A 23,102-nucleotide genomic window follows, 5' to 3' on the forward strand; every position below is an offset into this window, starting at 1 on the left:
TAAAAGGAGCAGATCTACTGTGTCTTATCCCTCTATTCACAAAAAGCGGTGGCTGTCAGTGATGGGCTGATCTTAAAGACAAAACCAGGGGTTACTCTCATCTCTTTTCCTAAGTTTTCTCCACCATGCTCCTATACACCGGTAGCTGGAGAGCAAGAGGAGGTCAGCTAATTGGCAGAAGCTTCAGACTATGCACGTGAGCATATCATGATGTTAGGCTCCTGTAAGTTTAACCAGACACACCCTGCAATGTGGAAAGAAAATTCCATTTAGGAGAAGCAAGCTGCTTAATTTTCTCCACCACCATCAATAATCATAACAGTAATTGCTACTACTATTGTTTTTTAATTACAGTTCCAGGTAGAAAGGAAGAATTGGATCCCTTTCCAGTTAATGTTATCTATTCTCCAGCTTCCTTTTTACAGTCAAAAAGGAACGGATTAATCTCACTGCAAATTCTATTTTATGCTAAATATGCCTGGTTATTATCCTTCATATGAGAACCCTATTGCACAGGGCAGCTTGTCAGATCAAAACATCACTGGATGTACAAAATACCCAAAACACAGGAAAAATAATCACAACATCAACAAACAGCTGTTCATAAGGGAATACATCATATTGGAATAGTTCAGGAGTGTAATAAAGCTCGTACTTTCAATGTGATACGTACCTATTGTGTCTCCTTGCTCATGCACCATGGAGGCCAGGTCTTTAATGATCTGGTTCACATCCAACATGTCACTCTGAAAAGATGGAACGTCTAACGTTAATGATGAATGGAGAAAAACCAAGTCATGTTCCACAGTCAAGCTTTGCAAAGAAAAACACAAAACCAGGAAACCTCATTTGTGTAGAAATAGAAGAAAAAGCTATAATGCTCTCACAGTAAATAAAAAATCCCCTTAAACAAAGTCATGGCTTTGCTGAATCTAAGTCAGCCAGTTACTCGAGCTTTCTGTAAGAAAAAAGTAGAGTGATCAGATTATATGGTTGCTTTCCAGAATTGTGGAGAACTAAGAGAGAAAAACCAATTAAAACAACAGCAGCAAAACCATTTCTTTCTAAAAAAGTTATTTTTAATCTAGGCCATTCAAATCAGAATGCGGATTCTTACGTAGAAAAACACCATCCTTCAGCACAGCATCCATCTGATAAAATACTATTCGTAAACTGATGGAGATATGATCAAAAGCCCACTGAATTTGAAATCTCCTTATTGGTAAGGCAATAAGGAAAGGCCTGTTTGATGAATTGATTCAATCTATTCTATTCATATGTTTTCAAGTGTAAAAAATAATAATGAAAAAAAGTAACTGGATTCAGCAGTGAAATCTTCTCAGTTAAAACACAGCAAGTTGCCAGTGAGTTTTTCTCATTTCTGAACCCTTACCATATACAAGAGCAAATGTGAGCACATGTTGACTGCATATGACAGTGGCTCTTATGAAAAGAATTAATATAGCAATAATAGACATAATAATAGAGATACTGCTAAATGCACTACCAGAAAGGCAAGGCTAACAGAAAAGGAAAAAAGACTCTCATACAAGGTGCATTTTGCTAAGCTGTGCAAATCCCAGAATCACAGAAACATCGAGGTTGGCAGGAACCTCTGGAAATCATGTAGTCCAACACCCTTGCTCAAAGCAGTCAATTAAAGAAGGTTGCTCAGGGCCATGTCCACTTGGTTTTGTATATCTTCATGGATGGAGACTCTACAGGCTGCCTGGCCAACAGTGTGTCCATGTATCCCTTGTACTGGGGAACCCAGAACCAGATCCTTTCTGAAGTGCACAATACATTTCTTAAGAATCTACTTCTCCCAAGGCTAATTGCACAGTAGCTCGTTTATCTGCTGGGGTCCTGTTGCAACTCTAGTCCATCATGCCACAAAGTCTGATTGCTTCCACCCCACTTTTAAAGAAGTCAGCTTCCCTACTGGCAAATTTAGAAAGTGGTGCAAAATGAATCCACACCTGAATCTACTGAAGCTTGCTATGAGAACTAAGTGGCACAACACTGAATCATAGAAAGCAATAGAATTGCATTAATTAGCAATGAAGCCTGGGAGTCCCATTGTGAATTCCAGAATATACCAAATTGTTGAATGTAGGAGAAACAAAAGGTTTAAAAAGCTGTGGCAAATCATAATAAAACAAAAAACCAAAAACTCCAACACAAGACTAGGTGATGCATCACAAAATGCACTTCATTCATTCACTTGTCAAGCATAATGAAGCTTTAATTATGTATGGTATTATTCATAACCTGTAAATACTGCAGAATATTTTGTAAAAGCAATGATGTTTAAGTAACTTGAGATTGCACTTGAGCACTGTGGTAGTAAATCATTGCCAGGAAATGAGGAGAAATTAGTTGTGATTTTCTGGGGTGGGGGAGTTGTTTGTTTCTTTGGGTAAAAATTATTCGAAAAGAGAAAGCTAAATTTTAGCAAAATGTGAAGAATCAAGACTTAACTTCAATGTGTTGTTCTGCTCTCATTTAACTGCTTAGTAAAAGATGATTATGGAAAAATTAAACAAACAAATAATAATACTAAAAAAGCCCAGAATGCTCATTTGCCTCTCTTGCCTAAATTGCCACTGACATCAGTCTTTGGTTTCTGCTACGTCCAACATAAACAAAATTCTTTTTACTCTTCAGTCAGCCTGTTTTGTTTTGTTCTGCTTCTTTTACAGTTCTTTACGTGAACATAGCTTAAAACTCATAAACATGTTTTTGCACGTCCACTTGGTTAGATAGAGGTTATTGCAATATATTGAATTATACATGCCTCCCATCGCTCCAAAGTATTTCCATTGGAATAAAGCAAGCAGTCTATCCGGTTTAAGAAAGATCAGATGATATATTGACCCCTCATAGGGTCCTCCTCAGCTAATTCAAGTGCAAGGAGCTGGGCTGTCTGCCTATTGATCCCCAGATATTACAACGAGAAGGGAAGAATGAAAAAGGAAATTCAATGCTGAATATGAGCAGTGCTGTTTCAGATTTGCCATTTATATCCAGGTACTTGGGACAAAGCAGCCATCTGCTGCTGCAGAGGATAGATCCTTCTCATAACATTATAACAACACTTAAAATTAGTATTTAGCAAATATGCATTAGTTAAAGCCAGCAGCTGAGTTGTTAGGAAGGAAAAAATACGACTACTGTATTTACAGAAAAACAAGCAGGGGTGAGTTGTAAAGCACAGAGCACAAAGCAATCTGACCTGAAGCAAGGAATCTGCTGAATAATTTAACCTGGCAACGTGAAGTTTCAAAGTCCCTGATATATGTAAGCAAAACAAAAGAAAATATAGAAAAAAGAAAAACAGCCAGAAATAAAGACCTTCCATAACGGAATATACCTAGGAGCTATGTTCCTATTCCTTCTTGCCAGGTTAGTTCTATCGTGAAGTACCTCTGAACTTGCCAGGCATCAGGGTTTGTTAGCAAAATCAGATTGCCTTTGGTTTCCCACGTCCGCGCACACTACGCGGAATTCACAGTGAAATACAGCTCCTCATAAATCCCTGTGACTCCAGAGAAACCAGGAGCACAACAGCCAGCCACTGTTCCAGAAATGCTGTCCCCCTGCCAGCCAACTAGGCTGGGGTTCCTTGGGTTTTCATCAACATCAGCCTTTCCTCTCTGGCAACAATTCACCCACGACATTCCATTGTTCGGGTTAAGAGACGGGATTTAATGTCATCCATGTCGGAACAAAAAAGAATTAAACTGGTCAACAGTAAAAATCAGAGATGGCAAAAAGAAATGGCAGTAGCTAAAGATGACCAAAAAAGCAGAGAGGTGCCAATAAATAAGTCATGCAGATGAGAAAACCAAAGAAATGAAAAGAGTTTGGGACCCTAAAGATCTGGAGGATTAACTGTCACTAAGGAAAGTTAGTTTGGAAACTTCTTAATGGAAAGTACTGGGTTAAAATGGCAGGACTATCCGAGTCATTTAACCTGTCTCGGTAAGTGAATAATGTCACTGCAAAGTACTGAGATTTTGAAAAAAAAAAAAAAAAAATCTGAAATTCCAACTCTGGCACAAAAACAGTTGGAAATATGATTTTGCAGATAAACTAGAAATTTCCATTTCCCATTTTTTACTTTAACAAGATCACAATTTCAACATTTTTAAAATTAATCTGGGAGCAAGGCGGGTTGTAAAACTCAGACATTGTTACCAAGATGGGAACAACCTAACCATAAATCCCAGCAGCCCATTTCCCCATGGAATGAACATTACCGAGGTGTTTGTCAAGACAGCAAATAAGTAAAGCTCCTCTTGCTTCTACTCCCATGCTTAGTGGGGTGAAGATTTATCCGTAGTGAAAACTTCTAACGTAGCTCTGACCTTAATGATATCCTAAGAACAATTCTGTATTCCAGCCACGGGAATGGCGTTAAATAAACCAGAGAGGGGAAACATGCTCTCCTCAAAAGGCTACACACCCAGTATGTGCTGTCAGTAGTTTCTCCCTCACATTTAGCCAGATCCCAGCATCCTTTATCAATGTCAGCTCAGGTCCCCAAGGGAAGAGCCACACTTATTTCTGAGAATGTTTGCCCTCGGTTTGTTTGAAAAATGGGATCAGAAGTATCGCTGGTCTATCGTATTTAGCACATGTGCTTTTGTGTGTACTCACAAACCATCCATCCATTGTTGTGAAGGACTACAAATTAACTTCTAAATTAATTGCTGACTTGATGTTCAGGAGATGCTGAATTCTACAAGTGAAGTCTCATTCTGCCCCACCATCCACTCTGCAAAAAGCAGCCAAGAGAGCTATAAAACAAACCTGAAGGAGATTCTGAAAGATGTAATATAACATCCACGTGTGTATTTCTGTATATGGAAGCACTCCAAAACAAAATAAAGCAAAACAAACCCCTAGTGCTTGTTATCTTTGGGGAAAAAAAAAATAATCAAAAACCAAAATGGAAAACAAACAAACAAACAAAAAACCAATCCTTTGTAGTGTCTGGCACGTTTTAGCAAAGAGATGCTGAGATGCTTCTCGTGTATTGTCCCATCTGCAACACCCTTAGGGCATCTTCTACCTTGTGGTCCAGCATGTGTGAACAGCAGATCTGGAGCACACAGAAAAACTAATAAAAACACAGTGTTCATTTATTAACATTCTCTTCTGTGAGGTAGGGGAAGGAAGGGAAAGGGGGGGGAAAAAAATGTATAAAATGCGAGCAAGCTTCTCTGATGCTAGATGGGCAAAAACTAAATCTTGCTGCAACAGCCTTTCAACAAATATTTTTCTCTTGTCTATGGCTGGGGAGAAAAAATGACATTCTATAAATCAAACTGATTCAGCCTAAGCAACAACAGACCAGCAGAAAATTGTTTTGAGGGCAGAAGCTATCCAGAAGAGCAATTACAGACTGAGTTAGATCTCCTCTGGGACTGCACAGCAGCCAGTGTGGGGAGTTTCTCTCTCCCACTTGCTCGCTTGTGGACGCTTCTTCTCGATTTTGCTGTCTTAGCGGTCGGTGTCATCTGAGGAAGCGTAGCACTGCATAATTAAAATAGTCATGCTGAGCTTCAGCATGCTAATCCAGCATCTCCCCAGGGACAGCAGGCTCAAGAAACACAGCGTGAACAGCGTTCCTGCCCACCAAAAGCCAAATGGAGAGGCTGTGAGATGCCTGGAGCTCAGCAGGCAGAGGTGAGGCCATTGCAGAGGGCACCTCAACAAGGATGGATAAAGAGAGATCCTGGAACCAGCCAGCTACTAATATTATTCGTTGTGCCCTAAGTGAGAAATAACCCAATGACACGTTCAACCTACCATGCCGTCTTCGGAGCAAATTTCTGCACAGTGGAGAGGGCAAGGATGGTGGATGGGAAGACTAAATCGCTCTGCATATTTGAAGAAGAGGCAGAAACAACTTCTACTGCAGGACCGGCAAGAGCGGAAAAGGTGGAAAATGTATTTACTGCAGCTCACTTGCCCTTGGCCACTCTAATAGACATCTCACAGATCAGATACACATGTGGTTACTACTCATTTTAACAATCTACTTGATTGAATCGGACATGAGACCTCCCAACCCACCTTCTCTACCACCCTCAGTGTGTGTCTTTCCACCAGCAGACATTTGAGCCCGAGTGGGTATGATGGGCAGTTCCTTTGGAAAACTCTTCACCTCTTAGCCATGAAACCACATTTGAAGCCATGTCTTGACAGCCTGTGTTAATCATAGGTGTCATTTTCTCTGATGCTATCTCAAACGTGCAAGAGGCATGCGGGGGCACCAGCACATTGCTGTGAGACGTGTTAATATCTTTTAGCCACCTTTTCCACTACACCCCTTCTCTGCAGCTTCACAACCCTACATCTGGATCAGATTGCCTGCAAACATGGATTGCTATCACTATCTCCCACGTATCCCTCAATTTGCTTTGGAGATCATTGCTTTTATAGAGATTGAAGGCTCTTTAAGGCAGGTATCTTCTTTCATGGGAACTTTATCAGTTCCAAGTCTGTGTTGAAGGTCAGAACTGGACTGTAGTCTCAGGGAAATATACTAATACAAATGATAGGAAGAGATACTTTGCCCTTTTAAAACCCTTCAGATCTGGAAATAGGAGACGTGTTAATGGAGGAGGTCATCAAGAGTTCTGGTTTTAAGTAGATACTCTCACTTCATATTTGGGAAAATGGGGTGTACAATAAAATATCAAAGATTCACATAAGAAGTTCTCATTACTAACCACAGTTTTCAAATTCAAATTAATTTACATTCGAAATTTCATTTAAATTCAGCAGTTTGTAAAGGTATGTGACTTCACACACGCATGTACACGTATTTATTTATACAGGCACATATACACAAGTATTTTTTGTGTACAACAAACACACCCACCTGTATAAATAGTACCGGTGTATATAGATACACTAATAATTTTAAGATCTAACCTGCCCCCAACATGCACCAGGTGTTATATGAGAATTTGAGGCTTAGCAGATTGCAGAGATACAAACACAGCCTATTTCTGTCTACAGTAGCACAAAACAGACCTTAAATCTCAGGCTTTTTCCTCCTGGCTAAACATTCTGGTACAAGATAAGCATGAACACTGATATGTTCTGATAACAGGTAAGAAAAAAAAAAACAACACCAACCCAAAAATTGGTTTGTCTTTTAGTTTTGATGAAAAAAGCTGCATTGATTCCCTTTTGCATTCAAGTTAATGGCGTGACGGTTTGATTTCAGGCAGAGCAAGGCAAGAATAGCTCTCAGAAAAATCAAGAGGCGATGCATTTATGGGGGACAAAGGAATCATGCAACGAAGTCAAGGTGCAGAGCGAATGGAGAAATGCTTCAACGGGCATCCATGATGGAGGAGAGCATGTGCATTTGCACATTCTGCAGTGCACTGCCCTTCCTTCACAGCCACCTCTCGTCTTGCCCCAGACACTCAGAAAGGCCCTGTTGCCCACAAAGCTGGGAAGCTGAAGGGAGATCCAAACCCCAAGCAAACAAAGAGGGAAGAGATTTCACTACTCTGCCAAGCGCGAGGGAGAACATCAGCTCTGCTCTCCAAAATGGGGCATGCCACAATTTTATTTCCCTTCTTATGGTGTCTGGTGTTACTGCACTTTGTTAACACGGTGTAAATTTCCAGGATGTTACAATGTGTATTTGGAAGCAGTAACACCAAAAATGCATTAGACTGGTCGCACCCAATACTCACTCTTTACACTTCCTAGGTTATGCATTTATTTTGTCAATGTTACAGAAGAAAAGATCTGAATGCACGCTACAAATCCAACCTTTGGCTCTCCCACAACCAAGATTCTAGCTACTTACCACTAAAGGAAGATCAATATCCTTGTGTTTCCAACAAACTCTACACTCACAGACTAGAAACATTCCTTCTGTTTTCTGCTATCCTAGAAAAGTTTTCTTGGCACTTTTGGTCAACTAATCTGTCTGTTGTGGTTTAACCCCAGCCAGCAACTAAGCCCCAAACAGCTGATTGCTCACTCCTCACAGTGGGATGGGGGAAGGAATCAGAATGGTAAAAGTGAGAAAACTCGTGGGTTGAGATAAAGACAGTTTAACAGGTAAAGCAAAAGCCGTGCACACAAGCACAGCAAAACAAGGAATTCATTCACTACTTCTCATGGGCAGGCAGGTGTTCAGCCATCTCCAGGAAAGCAGAGCTCCATCATGCATAATGGTTACTTGGGAAGACAATTGCCATCACTCTGAACATCCCCTCCTTGTTTCTTCATCCCTCAGCTTTATATAAGCTGAACATGATGTCATATGGTATAGAATATTCCTTTGGTTAGTTGAGGCCAACTGTCCCAACTGTGTCTCCTCCCAAGTCCTTGTGCACCCCCAGCCTACTCGCTGGTGGGGTGGGGTGAGAAGCAGAAAAGGCCTTAACTCTGTGTAAGCTCTGCTCAGCAATACAAAAAAAAATAATTCTGTGTTCTTAGCACTGCTTCCAGCATAAATCCAAACATACTAGCTACTATGAAGAAAAACTAACTCTATCCCAGCCAAAACCAGCACACTGTTCCAGCCTCCTCCATTTGAATTAAATAATCCATTCTGAGGTAAATTCACTTATGGTTATGGGGTAATCAGGTGACACAACTATAAATTCATGAAAGACCCAAAAAGAATAAATATAAATAGAAATAATGAAATACCTGACATTGTGGCCTTCATATTCTAGAAATAAAAATGCTCAGTGAAGAAGAAATGTTCTCCCAGTAGAGAATATCCATTAGAAATTAGATATAGGTTGTAGTTTAGGGTTTGTGAAATTTGCAGCCTTCCAGTACTTAAAGAGGGCTTGCAGGAAAGCTGGAGAGGGGCTTTTGACAAGGGTGTGTAGTGATAGGACAAGGGGCAATGGCTTTAAACTGAAAGAAAGGAGATTTAGATTGGATATAAGGAAGAAATTTTTCACTCTGAGGGTGGTAAGGCACTGGCACAGGTTGCCCGGAGAAGTTGTAGATGCCCCATCCCTGGAAGTGTTCAAGGCCAGGTTGGATGAGGCTTTGGGCAACCTGGTGTAGTGGAGGGTGTCCCTGCCCATGGCAGGGGGGTTGGAACTGGATGATCTTTGAGGTCCCTTCCAACCCTAACCATTCTATGACACCCTGAGAGTGAAAATAAAATGTACAAAATGTAAAAATAACAAGCCACGCCAACCAAAGAAATGTCCACTCATAATTATCCATAGTCTTTTTTCAGAAAAGGCTTTTATGAGCAACAGGTCACCTGGCCCTCTCTGCAAGAGTTGGACAAAACCCACACCGATTAGATGCAATTGCCATGGACTGGTTCATGGTGTGGGCCCCTGTCTGCCAGGAACTAACAATCTGTATCACACAGTTATAGAATCATAGAATCATAGAATGGTTAGGGCTGAAAGGGACCTTCAAAGGTCATCTAGTCCAACCCCCCTGCAACAAACAGGGATATCTCCACCTAGATCAGGTTGCTCAGGGCCTCGTCCAACCTGGCCTTGAACGTCTCCAGAGATGGAGCATCCACCACCTCTCTGGGCAACCTGTTCCAGTGTTCTACCACTCTCATGGTAAAAAATTTTTTCCTAATATCCAACCTGAATCTACCTCCCTCTATTTTAAAACCATTACCCCTTGTCCTATCACAACAGGTCCTCCTGAACAGCCTCTCCCCATCTTTCTTGTAGGCCCCCTTGAGGTACTGGAAGACCAGTTATTTCATATCACCTTCCAAACCACTCTAACGACTCATGGGTCCCTTCAGCAACAAACTGCAAAAGTAAGACACCTGAGTTCTTACTGCAACCTACGAAAAACTCTTTAATTTTTTTTTTTTTCCAATTTTTTTTATATACAATATTAAGGCTTGTTGGGGACACTTAGTCTTTTAGAGAAAAGAAAGTGCATTTAATATTTACAGGTACACTTTTTTGTAGCTGTTCGGCAGAAGAAGGTCTCCTGAGTAATAAGTCACCAAAGATATGGAAATCCATAAGCCAACTCCAAACTCAGTATCTTACACACTGATTTTTCCTTTGGCATCTCCTGCTTTCTGCCCCAGGCTGCAATGTATAAACTAATACGAGCAGTGAGGGAAGGAGCTGTAATCTATCACACTGACTGATACCAGCCCCAGGAAAGGCAGTTTATTGCAGGCGGTATGTTATCTTCAAAAATAGAAACTGTGCAAAGATTATGACAAAAACTTCAACACTTTCTACACTTTGTTTGCAGCACTATTAATTCTTCACTCTGGATTTATTGCCAGGAGGGTCATTTAACCAGAAAAATACAATGGAGAAATTAATTTTCTTTTTAGGAGTGTTCTGGGAAACCAAGCAATTAGAGCAATCTTAAGCTGTCATGTATTATCAATTGCCACTCAATTATTTTACTTAAATAAAATACTAATTGCAGAGTCGATCTGTAGCTATCAACTGAGTGATTCATTTAGGTGCACTATTTATTCTTGAGAAATTAAAAAAAAAATAATCTAACTGAAAAGTGAAAGAGAAAGAGACAAGGGAGAGGAGAACACTGGAAACAAGTGGCATCTTTCCACGATTCTCTGCTATATTGTCAATTCTCAGTTTGGAAATAGTTGAAACTACTGTACTTTGTACGGAGTCTGGACATAAGTCAGTCCTCGCTACAAGTGGAGTCCATGGTTTTAGTGCAGAGATGAAGTTGTAATCTCTTAAAAAGGTCACTGAAGGTCCAAAACTCTTCTCCCCTGCCTTCAGGAGACTGAAGAGGCACAGCAAAAGATGGGGTAGGCTAGCCAGGTCTCCACGGGCTGCAGATAGCACCAGCTCCATGAGTCACCAGGTCTACCCAAGCTTCACACACGTCAGTGGTACAAATTGGGCAAAGAGAAGATACATGCTCCACACAAGTCAAAAAAAAGATTCTGCCCTATATTTCCCTATACTTTTCAAACCCAAATGCTATATTCTTTGTAGACTGTTGCATATTTTGGCTCTGTGGATTGCAGGCTATGCTGATGCTTATCTCATATTTTTGTCAATAATGCAGGGTACCTAAAAGGCACAAATGCTGAGTAAAGGTATCCGAGGGACAATTAATTACAACTGCAGCTAAAAGGCTTATAAAAGAAAGGCTTGATGGTTCTCATCTCCTGTAAAAATCAGACTTGCTGGAGCTGACTCTCCAAAACAACTCTCATGTGGGTTTAGTCTCCATTCTGCACACAAGAGCTTCTTTTTTAAAAAGTATCCATTATATCTAAAATGATTAATCTCATTGTTCAAGGATTTCTTCCTAATGTTTAATTTATACCTATCTGTCCTTAGTTACTACTTGGCAATTTGTTACTACCTTCAACCTTAATATTTTAAATTGTTCTACCCTTTTTTCAATGCTATTACACATCAAGTATTTCTACATAGTCATCATGGCTCAACTAATCACTGCTGCACTTTCTGAGCCTGCAGTTGGTAAATTCCTGTAATCTCTCTTCATAAATTACACTTAATACTTTGTCCTCATTCCTTTCCTTCTGGATCACCTCCAAAATTCTAATAGCAAAAGCAGTGCAAAAAGCTATCATTTCTTATACACTTTCCTATCAGATAAAAGGTGCCAATGTCTAAGGCAGACAGTAAAGACTGTATGACAGTTGGCTTTACTTTCCAGCTGCCTGTATTTCTCATGGCAAGACTTCAGTGTGTGTGTCACTATAAGGAGATAAGGGTTTGCACCTTTCTAAGGTCCCACAATCTCAGAGTCACCCAGAAGAAAAGTTTCTCTAGGCTTTCTCAGTAAGCACAAGAGGGAGGCAGGCACCTTCAGAAAGTAGTCCATATCTTGGTATTTAAACAAAAATGGGATGAGTCTGAGACCTTCCAGGCAGCAGTGCCAAGACTGAGTCCTCTAAGTCCACTAAGTCCTCTGAGTCCTTTTTCCCCAGAGTGAAAAACATGGTTCAGAAAACACAGTTTGGTTGCTCAACCCTACAGACGACATCGCTGTGTTTGCACACATGAGCATAACTGCACTGGGCTGTCTGTCATGAGCTGGATTATGATCCTGTGCCAAACTAAAATGCTATGCAATTGATTCCAGTTCCTGATTAAGTTATGCTTTAGTACTCTTCATGTCCTGCACTAAGATGCCATTTACATTCTGTATCTCAACCAGCTTCTAAACAACTTTATTGATCTTCCTTAAATAAGCTTTTCAGAGGGACCTGGACAGTCTGGAGAAATGAACAGACAGGAATCTCATGAAGTTCAACAAAGTCAAATGGGAAGTCCTGTACAAGGGGAGGAATCATCCCATGTACAGGTAGAAAGAAGTTTAGCAGAGAAGAATCTGGAGGTCTTGGTGGTCAATCAGTTGCATGTATGCCAGTAGTGTGGTAAAGAATGACAACAGCATCTTGGGATGTGTTAGAGTGTAGCCAACAGGTCTAGTGAGGTGATCCCTCTCCTCTATTTGTCATTTGCAAGACCAATCTGGAGTACTGTCTAGTCTGGGGCTCCCCAGTACAAGGAAGACACTGACTTTACTGGATTGAGTCAGTCAGAGCATCATCATCATATTCAGGGGTCTGAAGCACATGACGTATTTCAAGAGGATAAGAAGAGCTGAGAAAAGTTGGGTTTGTTCAGCCCAGAGAACAGAAGGCTCAGGTGAGACCTCACTGCTGTGCATAACACCTAATGGAAGGGCAAGGACGGAGCCAGTCTCCTCACAAGGGTGTACAGGGGAAGGACAGGCAGCCACGGGCACAAGTTGGAACACAAGAAATTTCAACTAAATGTAAGGAAAAAAATATTCTCATGAGATTGTCCAAACACACAAAGAGAGTCCCAATATATTTTCCCTCCAAAATAGCTTAAGTTATTATTTAATATTAACTTGAGTCTCTTGAGTCTTTTTTTTTTTTTTGCTTTAAGGTCTCATGACATTGACTCCTCAAAGTGGAGAGAAAAATATCTGCTTCAATCACATCGTTACCCATTCGTATCTTGACCAATTACCTCTTGTAACCTAGATCACAGCCAAGATCTCAAGAACCTCATTGTAATAGCTTTCCCCATTTTGCAGAATTGAGACCTGCAGACTATCAACAGATGCAGGTAAAAGCAAGTATCTCACCTACAAAGAGACTAAATGCAAGGAGAGCCTTCAAGCTGCTGGTGGTCCACAGAGAGTGACACTGCTAGCCTTGGAGAAAGAAAATATTTGATCTCGATTGTGTGCAAAGTCTGCATCATGAGTCTTAAGCTGGGCACAGCTAGGGGCTGTGTGAAGCTTCACAGATCAGATTGTGGACCTTCACAGCAGGGCCACTCCCCCGTAAATGAATCACTCCATAACATTACCAGGAAAAAAAACCAAAACAAAACAAAACCCGCACAAACTACTCTTTTCTTTTTAAGCACTAAGATAGCTCCCAAAGAGAGCATCACGACTTTAAGGAAAATAAATATGCATTGCATTTTCCAGACAAGCAAAGGGAACAATGTTTATACTTCTGAATGATACTTCTCATTTATAATGTAGAAGGTAAAAGTATCTTTTTTACACACATTGCTTTAGACAATGAGAATCCTGATGTTGTATACAGAAAGTCTTGGACAATGACAGAAGGAAGTCAGACAATGATAAGTTGCCCACATTGTTTCATCTAGAAGTTCCCAGAAGGTAGAAAGGAGCTCTTGTCTCTGGTACTGTGAAATCCATGGAGACCATTTCTGCTGAATTATTCAATGACTGTATGACAACATTTGGATCCACGTTGTGGCTATGAGAACTGTAAGGACAGTTCACGTTTCCTAATGCAGGGTATCATAGCATTTAAACATCCCAGTGCCTTGGCAAAGAGAAGGCATGTTTGAAAGCTGGGAGCTTTAGCCCCTTTGAAGGTATTACGGGGTAATGCTCTTTAGCCTGCTGAAGATCTGGGGAAAAACACAGGAAATTGTAAGGATGTAGACAACATGATCATTAGTTTCCGTAATATCAATATTACAGTCCTGCTGGACACATCTCTTCATGCAAGATAAAACCTGGGGTTCAAACTCTTCCTGTTATCCTGAGCTGGTCAGGGAAGCTGTCTTTAGAGAAAAGAGCAAGAACATGCTGTTTATTATTTACAGTGGGAGGCAATAATCCCAACTATAGCAGCACATACTGTTTTGTTTTGGTTTGTTTTTTTTTTTTCCTTCCATTTTCTCTTTATGTTTTTACTCTGAAATGTCTGGGATTTGTCAGGTTTTCCTTTTTCTTCAACGACAACCCCTCTTCATCCATCTCTTCATAGCCACCTTACTCTCAGACTTCAGAGCAGTTTTTGCCCACCAGTTCCTCTTCATAGCACATTAGTTCAGCAGATAGAAGACAATATCATCCAATGTTTCAGCCTTCACATTCCAAAGACAGGTGAGCCTATCCATTGACTTTGTTCAATACCCCTGTAAGTTGAAGATGTCAGAGGAAATTTCCAGTCAGAGTTGGGGAGAAAAAAGACAAAGAAGTCAAGCCACATTTCTCAAAGGCCAGTGGATGATCATTTTGAGCCCAGGTTTTCACAGAATCATAGAATGGTTTGGGTTGGAAAGGCCTTTAGAGATCATTTAGTTCCAACCTCCCTGCCATGGTCCGGGACACGTTCCACTAGATCAGGCTGCTCAAAGCCTCATGCAATCTAGTCTTGAACATTTCCAGGGATGGGGGATTAACAACTTCTCTGGGGAACCTGGTCCAGTGCCTCACCACCCTCAGAGTGAAAAATTTCTTATATCCAATATAAATCTCCCCTCTTTCATTTTAAATTCATTGCCCCTTGTCCTATCACTACACATCTTTGTCAAAAGTCCCTCTCCAGCTTTCTTGTAGACCTCCTTTAAGTACTGGAAGGCTGCTAGAAGGTCTCAGAGCCTTCTCTTCCTCAGTCTGCAACTCTCTGATCCTGTCTTCATATGAGAAGTGCTTCAGCCCTCAGATCATCTTTGTGGCCTTCCTCCGGACTTGAACCAACAGGTCCATGTCCTTCTTGTGTTGCAGGCCTCAGAGCTGAAGGCAGCACTGCACGGGGGTCTCATGAGAGCAGAGCAGAGGGGTAGAATCCCCTCCCTCGACCTGCTGCCCACACTGCTTTGGATGCAGCTCAGGATACGGTTGACTTTCTGAGCTGCCAGTGCACATTGTCGGCTCATGTTGAGCTTCTCATCAACCAACACCCCCAGGTCCTCCTCCTCAGGGCTGCTCTCAATCCATTCTCCACCCAGCCTGAAGTTTTGCTTCCTTTGGAGCACAATTCAAGAATTACTGTCAAGTAGCATTTTTTCCCAAACAACTAGGTGGAAAAGAGTGAATTTTTCTGTAGGAGGACCCTGAAATCTAGGGTGGAAGAACAACTGGGACACCAACATTTTACATCCATAGGCACCTGTCCTTTCTAAAAAGCAAAACTAGACAGTGCCAGATGTTTACACATAACTGATAAACAGATAATTTCCAATAACAGCCCTTATGTGTGTAGTACAATATTAGATAGTGTCTGTCATCCCCAACCCAGAAATCTCATTTTCATCTCAGACCAGCATTGTGAATTACAATACTATCCAGTAATTAAAATGACAGTTAAGAACAACAAGCAGCTTGCTCTCTGACCAAAGGAGATCTCACTCAAACAATCAATCTTTCATTTTACTTTGCCAGTTTTGTTTATGTGTCATTGGCAGATGGGGGAGATGCTCTCACAGAGAAAAGTCTTGGCCATTTAAATCTCTAAAGGAAAGAGCTACTCTTTATAGAGCAGAGTTGGTGGATTACACATTGATTCCTGTACCTACATTTACTGGTCAGCAAATTGCCCTGGGCTTCCTTCACCTTCAATGGAGAGTGTACAGTGGGTTTGAGGCATTTAGATTAAGGATTAGATATTTTCAAACTGTCTGAGATTCATAAATACTGATCTGAAATTTTTAGAGAAATAGGTGAAACAAACTTAGAGCTGTTAACTCTCAAAATTCATGGGTAATCAGGTGACTATTCAGAAGACCAGAGAATGTACAGTCTGAACAGAGCAAAATCCTGCAAATCAGAGGCCAGTCAGCATCATGTCAGCCCCATGGAACCCTCAGTGGTACAGAAGATGAGACAAATAATCAAACGTATCATTTGCAGTTGCACAAAACTCAGCAAGAGGATGAGCACCAACAAGTAGGCAACTGTCAAAATCACCCAGGGCAGGGTAACACAACTGAGGAAGAAGAGAAGCAGCAGATGACAAATACTCAAGTAGAGCAAACACTGTTTAGATGAAAGAATTGTAAAATTGGTTGGGATACCATATTCAAAAACTAATTCTCCCTTAGAAATTCTCTTAGGTACTAGACTGGAAGGACGCACTGAGAAGAGTTCAACCTCACAACAAGGCCAACTGCAAGGTTGCACACCTCGGCTGGAGTAACCCTCAGCATTATTACAGACTGAGGGATAGACTGAGAGAAGCCCTGTGGAGAAGAACTTGGGAATACCAATGGATGAATGAACAGATAGATGAATGCTACTGGGTTTAAGTTTTCCTGCTCCTGTTCTACACTTGCAGCCCAGAAAGCCAGTAATATCCCAGGCTACATAGAAAGAAGTAGCCAGAAGGTTGAGGGAGGTGATTCCCTCTATTCTGCTCTCATGAAACCTCACACGGAGCACTGCATCCAGCTCCGTGGTCCTCAGCACAAGAAAGATATGGACCTGTTAGAGTGTGTTCAGAGGAGGGCCATGAAAATGGTCAGAGGGCTGGAAAACCTCTTCTATGAGGAAAGATTGAGGGAGTTGGGGTTGTTCAGTCTAGAGACGAGAAGGCTCCCAGGTCACAATATTGTGGCCTTTCAATGTGTAAAGTCTGCTTCTAGGAAAGATGGAGACAGACTTTTTACTGAGGCCTGTAGGGACAGGACAAGGGTAACAGTTTTCAAGCAGAAAAGGGATATATTTAGATTGGATATAAGGAAGAAGTTTTTTACAATGAGAGCGGTAATACACTGGAACAGGTTGTCCAGGGAAGTTGTGGATATCTCATCATTAGAAGAGTTTGAGGTCAGGTTGGACAGGGCTCTGAACAACCTGATCTAGCGAAAGATGTCCCTGCCCATGGCGAGGGGTTTGGACTAGATGATCTTTGAAAGTTCCTTCCAATCCAAACCATTGTATGATTCCATGAGATCTTCATGGGTTTGTCCTGGATCCAGGATTAACCAATGTTTTTCAGTAATAGTTTGAGCGACTGTCATGGTTCAGCCCCACCGGTGGCTCAGCCACCACTCAGATGCTCCCTACTCCCCTCAGTGAGGGGGAGAGGAGAGAAATGGAATAGAAGAAAAAAAAAAAAAGTGGTGAGGGTTGCTGGGAGCAAAACTAGAATTTGTGACATGAAGTATTGTGTTGAATTTTGAGCAACAAATCTCAGGTGGATCACCTGGAGAAAGTTCATAGAAAAGCCATGAGAATGACCAAAGGTGTCAGAAACTCACCCTGAAATACAGCAGTACATTTTCCAATGTGGAAAAGGGTGCTGGTGGGGACACAAACATGATAATGCTTTTTAAATAAATGAAACTGTTTCAATGGAACAGGTTGCCCAGAGAAGTTGTGGATGCCCCATCCCTGGCAGTGTTCAAGGCCAGGTTGGACGAGGCTTTGGGCAATCTGGTGTAGTGGAGGGTTTCCCTGCCCATGGCAGGGAGGTTGGAACTAGATGATCTTTGAGGTCCCTTCCAACCCAAACTGTCCTGTGATTCTATGAAATAGGAAGGGAGTAAGCTGTTCTCCATATCCGTCATCCACAGGACAGAAATTCAGGGGCTTAAACTGCAACAGAAGACAGTCATACAAGAAGTTAAAGATTTGGGTAGTTGATTCTGTCTTAGAGGTGGATTTGATGATGTTTAAAGATTGCTCTTAACTGCACTTGTCTAATATTCAATGCAATCAATACAAACCCTCGAAATCAGAGCGAGATGGACTATTTCAGACAGCAGCCACAAACTTCTTATCAACTCGAGTCACTAAACTGATTAAAGCACACACCTCTCCCTCAGCTCTTACGGCTCAAGACCAATTCAGCAAATCTCTGCTCTGCTAAACATCCCTGTCCACAAAAATAAAAGGCGAAACTCAATAAGCTTTAACCAACTTATCAATAGCAATGAAGACATCTTCTGTCATTAAATGGCAGCAGATAACAATCAGACAGTAGTGTCTCACCTCTTTAGCGTGGAACAACAGCTCCTGCAGGCAGGGAATCCTTACAGCAGTGTGCCATCTATCAGCTGTGTGCAAAAACCAACCACAGCCAACCCCTGTCCCAAAGGCTGCATTTAGAAACCATCAGCATATCTGCAGTGACAGAGCAGATACTCCAGTGCTTATAAAACCAAGAGTCACCCAGCAGAGAACTAAGTTATCCTGCCTCCGTTCCCACCTGTGTGGCCCCTCCCAGGAAATACTAATTCAGAAAAATTTGGATTAATCTCTCCAGTTTACTAGAAATTTTTAAGGATTTATATTCAATCATGCTCAGCTCGTGCTCCCTGAATTCAGATCAGCTTTCAGTGAACTGTTTTAAATTTATTTTAATTTGCAAACGAGGCAGGTGAGGGTCTAGAGTTGAATGGGAGACGGCTCAGCTCATTGCCAGCCACACACAGGCACCTGTGGCTCAAAGAGTGAAGCACTGGGAAAGCTGGATGGATCTAGGGATGTGGGATGAGAAGTGGAGGAATTGGGGGCGTTGCTTTCAGACTGCAGGTACCTTGAAAAGGCTACTGGTAAGACTGCAGCTAAATATTTTTTTTTCCCTTTCTTCGAGGTAGATTGGCAAAATGAATAATTTTCCAGCACAGAGAACTTCAAGTACTATACCCACCATAACACATACTATGATATGTCACAGAATATGAAATAGATACATATAAATTTGAGTTTCTATTAATACTAAGCAATATCAACCTACTTATATCAGGCTTGGTGAACAACGTTGAAGAGCCACTAAAGTAGTTCAAATACTTCTAAAGGAGAGAGGAACCAGAGTCATTGGATTGTTTTTTTTTGCCTGCGACAGCCAATAAATTCTCATTGTTTCATGACAAATTTGGCATAAACTGATGGATTGAGCTCTCTGTCCAGTCCTTACCAACCACTGGTCATCTGTCAGCAGGAGCAGTGGGGTGTACTAACAGTCAAACAAAAGTGCATCATTTCCTTAGTTGCTAACAGAAGGCAGCAATTTAGAACAAAAACAGAACAAAGCTTTAGTTTCCTTAAGCAAAACCAAAAAACATTAATTGCATTTGTTTGTTGTTGCCTGGATAGTTAATAGATACTGACAGCAGACTCATTTATCTGATGAAATCTCTTACAGACACCCTTGTCCTACAAGACCCAACCCATGCCTTCCTCCAGGCACACTGGCTCATCACTGCTTTCCACCAGGAGGCTGGATAAGGGCTTAGCTCTTGCTGAACATTGATGAACACATCCTTTTTGCTGTCCCACAAATCAGGGCTGTGCTTCTCTACCTTTCTGCAGCTGAGCTGACCTCGGAAAACGTCAGCAATGTGCTCTGCTTCACTGCTTTTGCTGTCCAGCTCTGAAGTACTCCCTATCTGAATCTGGCTGAGCTTTGCTCACTTGTACCCGTTTGAGCTTTGAGCACCAGGTTTTCCCCGTGACATGGGGATGAGAAGGTGGTGGAGATCTCACCCATTGCAGCTCATCCTCCTCAAGTGCCAGAGGCCATGAAAGCACTCAGAAACCTTTATTAGTGGGTGTACATCTCTGATGGTACATACTTCAGCTCCTCGCCAGAGCCCAAAGGATCCTTTAAATTTGGGCTGCCTCCATAAGCAGCTACTGCCCAGCCAGCCTCAGCTCAACAGAAAATCAAACCAATACCCCTTTGCATGTTTTGCCTCTGAAAGACCCCAAGTCATGCCTGTAGAGTCTCCTGCCTTTGCAAAGCGTTCACCATCAGGAACCAGCCGCCGCTTTCTCAGCACCATTACACGCCGCCACATTTCGATTTATTGAACTCTCAAAATGGTTTATTACCAGAGAGTGTTCCTGCCCTGATTCCCACCCTTACATGTGCACTGAACCCTCACCTCTCTGCCTGAAGCCTCTTTGGGTTTAGTTTTGTATGTTTTTATTCTATCTTTATTTCTTTTTAACAGAAAATAGATTGCCATAAATTTTGCCCTTTCGAGTGTTTGGTGACAGAATGGAGTTGCCCTCAGTCACATCTGTTTATCCTGGTAAGCACATTTAGAAAGTGATTTCCCATCCTCGTTATTCTGTCAATGGCATTTCACACTGTAGCTACTTTAATGTAGCATTTTATCACTTGTCCTGAGGGCTGCTGACAGCTGCCAATTCCAAGGCTTCCTTCCAACTTTAATTCTCTTCTTTTCCTATTTTTTTTTTTACCCCCTTCTCCTCTCTCCCTTTATTCCCAATGGCTATAGGGCTGTGGGAAGAAAAGGGAGTTAGATGAGTGAAATGAACAATGATGATTTCCTCTCCCTTTTAACACAGAGATATTACAATCCCACAATGTGAAGTTGTCTTACCAAGGAAAAGTTAAACTTCAGGAAAGTGTTCCTGAAGCTTCATTTCAGTTGGCTATTAGACTTTTCAGTGTCTCCTGATAAATTCTCCATTAATGCTACTGGGTTTAAATTTCCCTGCTCCCTCGCTGTGCAGAAATTGGATTGTTCATCTCTCAGGGAAGGTACTTGGCATTCTTGCTTGCTGTGATCCTCCTGCCATCCAGAATTACCTAAATCAAACCAGAATAGGCTACTATTTGGCTCAAGCCTCAGGAGAATAGGAATTTTACCCGAGGAATTATACACGCATATTAGCCCATGTTAAGACAGTTCCCTTCTGGCCACAACACTTATATTTCCATCCAAGAAAAACACCACCAACATGAGGGAAGGAGAACTCAATAGTTTGTTTTCACTATAAGAACAGGAGCCCAAACCTGACCTTATTTGAAGATGTTAGTCACCTTTCTATTCATTTCAGGAAGCTTCTCCCCACACTACTTCTCTCCTCCGAGACAGAAATGTCCAGACACAAGCTTGTTTTCCAGCAGCCTTAAAAATATATTTCCCTGTTACAGTAGTAATGTTTGGCAGCCTTCCAAGCAGCAAGGAAAAGCTATAGCATGAAAGAAGCCACAGGGTTAAACTCTTCACTGGGGCTCAATATTTTTTGTTGTTGTCTCAGACTAAGCTTTGCTCGTGCCTTAATGGTAGCCCTGGTTTGCTCAACAACCCAGCCACAAGACTTGCAAGTAGCAAGACAGCATCACCACTGGGAGATTTCGTAAGGCTTAGAAGACCATAAAACCTCAATGCTTTGGGAAGATGAGACCAGAGCATACATCCATGGTCGGTATAAACGTGCTGCACACTACTCACGTGAACAATGCCCAGAGGCTGCACTTTGAACCATGTAGTAGACATTACTCATAGAGGCTGGCTTGCAGACACTGTCCCACAATGGTTCTGCCCATACTGGGTGTGAGGGCAGGACCAAGAGTGACACTTTTGCATATATGTTTCCTTACTTGACGCTCCACTTGGAAATTATATACAGGTCTCTCCTGTACATCTCCCAGACTTTGGATATACATACATTCTTTAAAAGTGCAAGTGGACGGATTGATCTTTTAGTTGCAGAAGTGAACTCTGCAAATCCTTTAGGTTACAAGTCTTTTAGATGCTAAAGCCACAGTAGGAAAATGTGTTTTGCCACCTCTACAAATCTTAGCCTGATTTGAGATACTGCCTCCAGTTTGCAAGGTCATATCAAAGGATGTGTTGCATCATTCTCCAACAAAGAACAAGACATGAATTTCACCCTGAGGTGAGCCAACCTTTCTGTTACCCATGTTTTCACTTAGCTTTCCTGAGTTGTAAAAATAAATTTCTTCTTCTGATCTGCAAATAACATTATATTCAATTATTGTTTTTTTATTTTTTTCAACAGAATTGATTTTTTCTCCCATTTTATTGCTGGAACGTGCTGTTATGTTGGAGAAAGGGCAACTTGCCAGAATATTACTTACATAACCCTGGCATGCCTAAATGGAAAGCTTTTCATTTGTTCAATTAAAAGTAAGCATCAAAATCAGAACATTGTTTTTCTTTAACTTCATTATCACAGACTGATGGTTTATAAATGCATTTACTCTTCCAGTCATCAGTCCATGATTATCAAGAGAATATTACGCTGCTTTTTTCTAATTATGGAAGACCCATCGTGACCAAACTGATGGAGTAAATCAAACAATGTTGATATTAAAATACTATGCCACATTCTTAAAAGTAAGCAGAAAATGAAAAGGTTAAGATTGGTCTCAGAAAAACAAATATCTAAAGATGCAAGATCAAATCACAAAAGCTTCAGATGATAAAAGATGATAAAAGCTTCTTAACTTACACCCAAAATGAGAAGGTGATCTAAGAGATGGGGATGACAGAAGCACTGCCATTCAAAAAGAAAAGAAAAAAAAATCCATAAAAACAGTATTTTGCCCAAATAGTCTGGACAAGAAGAAAAACATAGGTATCAGTGATTATGTCTGAGCTTGTGAGATAAACAGCACTTCTAGTAAATGAAGAGAAACAGGCTGATCATAGGTCGGCTCATGGTAGGACAGATGTCTAAAATCCTATTGGATGAACTATGTCCTAAAAGTGTCTTCTCATAGATTATTTCGAGTCCTTAAAGTCAAGCAGGGACATCTACATTCTGAAAACCTACAGCTAGGGAAGAGGTACCTTGCTCCAGATGACAAGAAGTCCTAATGACCTGCAGTATCCAACGGCTGACTTGCTAACAGGAACATCTAATCTCTATTTAAGAACAACCCTTGTTGCAGATTGCCGATCACAAATAACTGAGCTTTACAAAAAGTCTGGGCTGTTTGAATGATGAATAGAGTAATAAAACCTTACACATCATGGTAAAATGGCCAAAACACAACAAAACAACAAAACACAAGCAAGGCTGTGATAGCCTGGCCCTTGTAG

General features: G+C 41.3%; 1 protein-coding gene across 1 annotated transcript in view; it reads right to left on the bottom strand.

Moving 5' to 3' along the window:
* The window catches only part of TSNARE1 (t-SNARE domain containing 1), a 230,486-nt gene that overhangs the window by 19,893 nt on the left and 187,491 nt on the right, over positions 1–23,102 (bottom strand). Inside the window, exon 8 of the mRNA XM_086609340.1 lies at positions 674–746. Within this exon, the coding sequence (XP_086465466.1) occupies positions 674–746 (73 nt within the window). The remainder of the gene's footprint in view (positions 1–673; positions 747–23,102) is intronic.

Source organism: Tauraco erythrolophus, chromosome 3, assembly GCF_009769465.1.
Source record: "Tauraco erythrolophus isolate bTauEry1 chromosome 3, bTauEry1.pri, whole genome shotgun sequence".
Lineage (NCBI taxonomy): Eukaryota > Metazoa > Chordata > Aves > Musophagiformes > Musophagidae > Tauraco > Tauraco erythrolophus.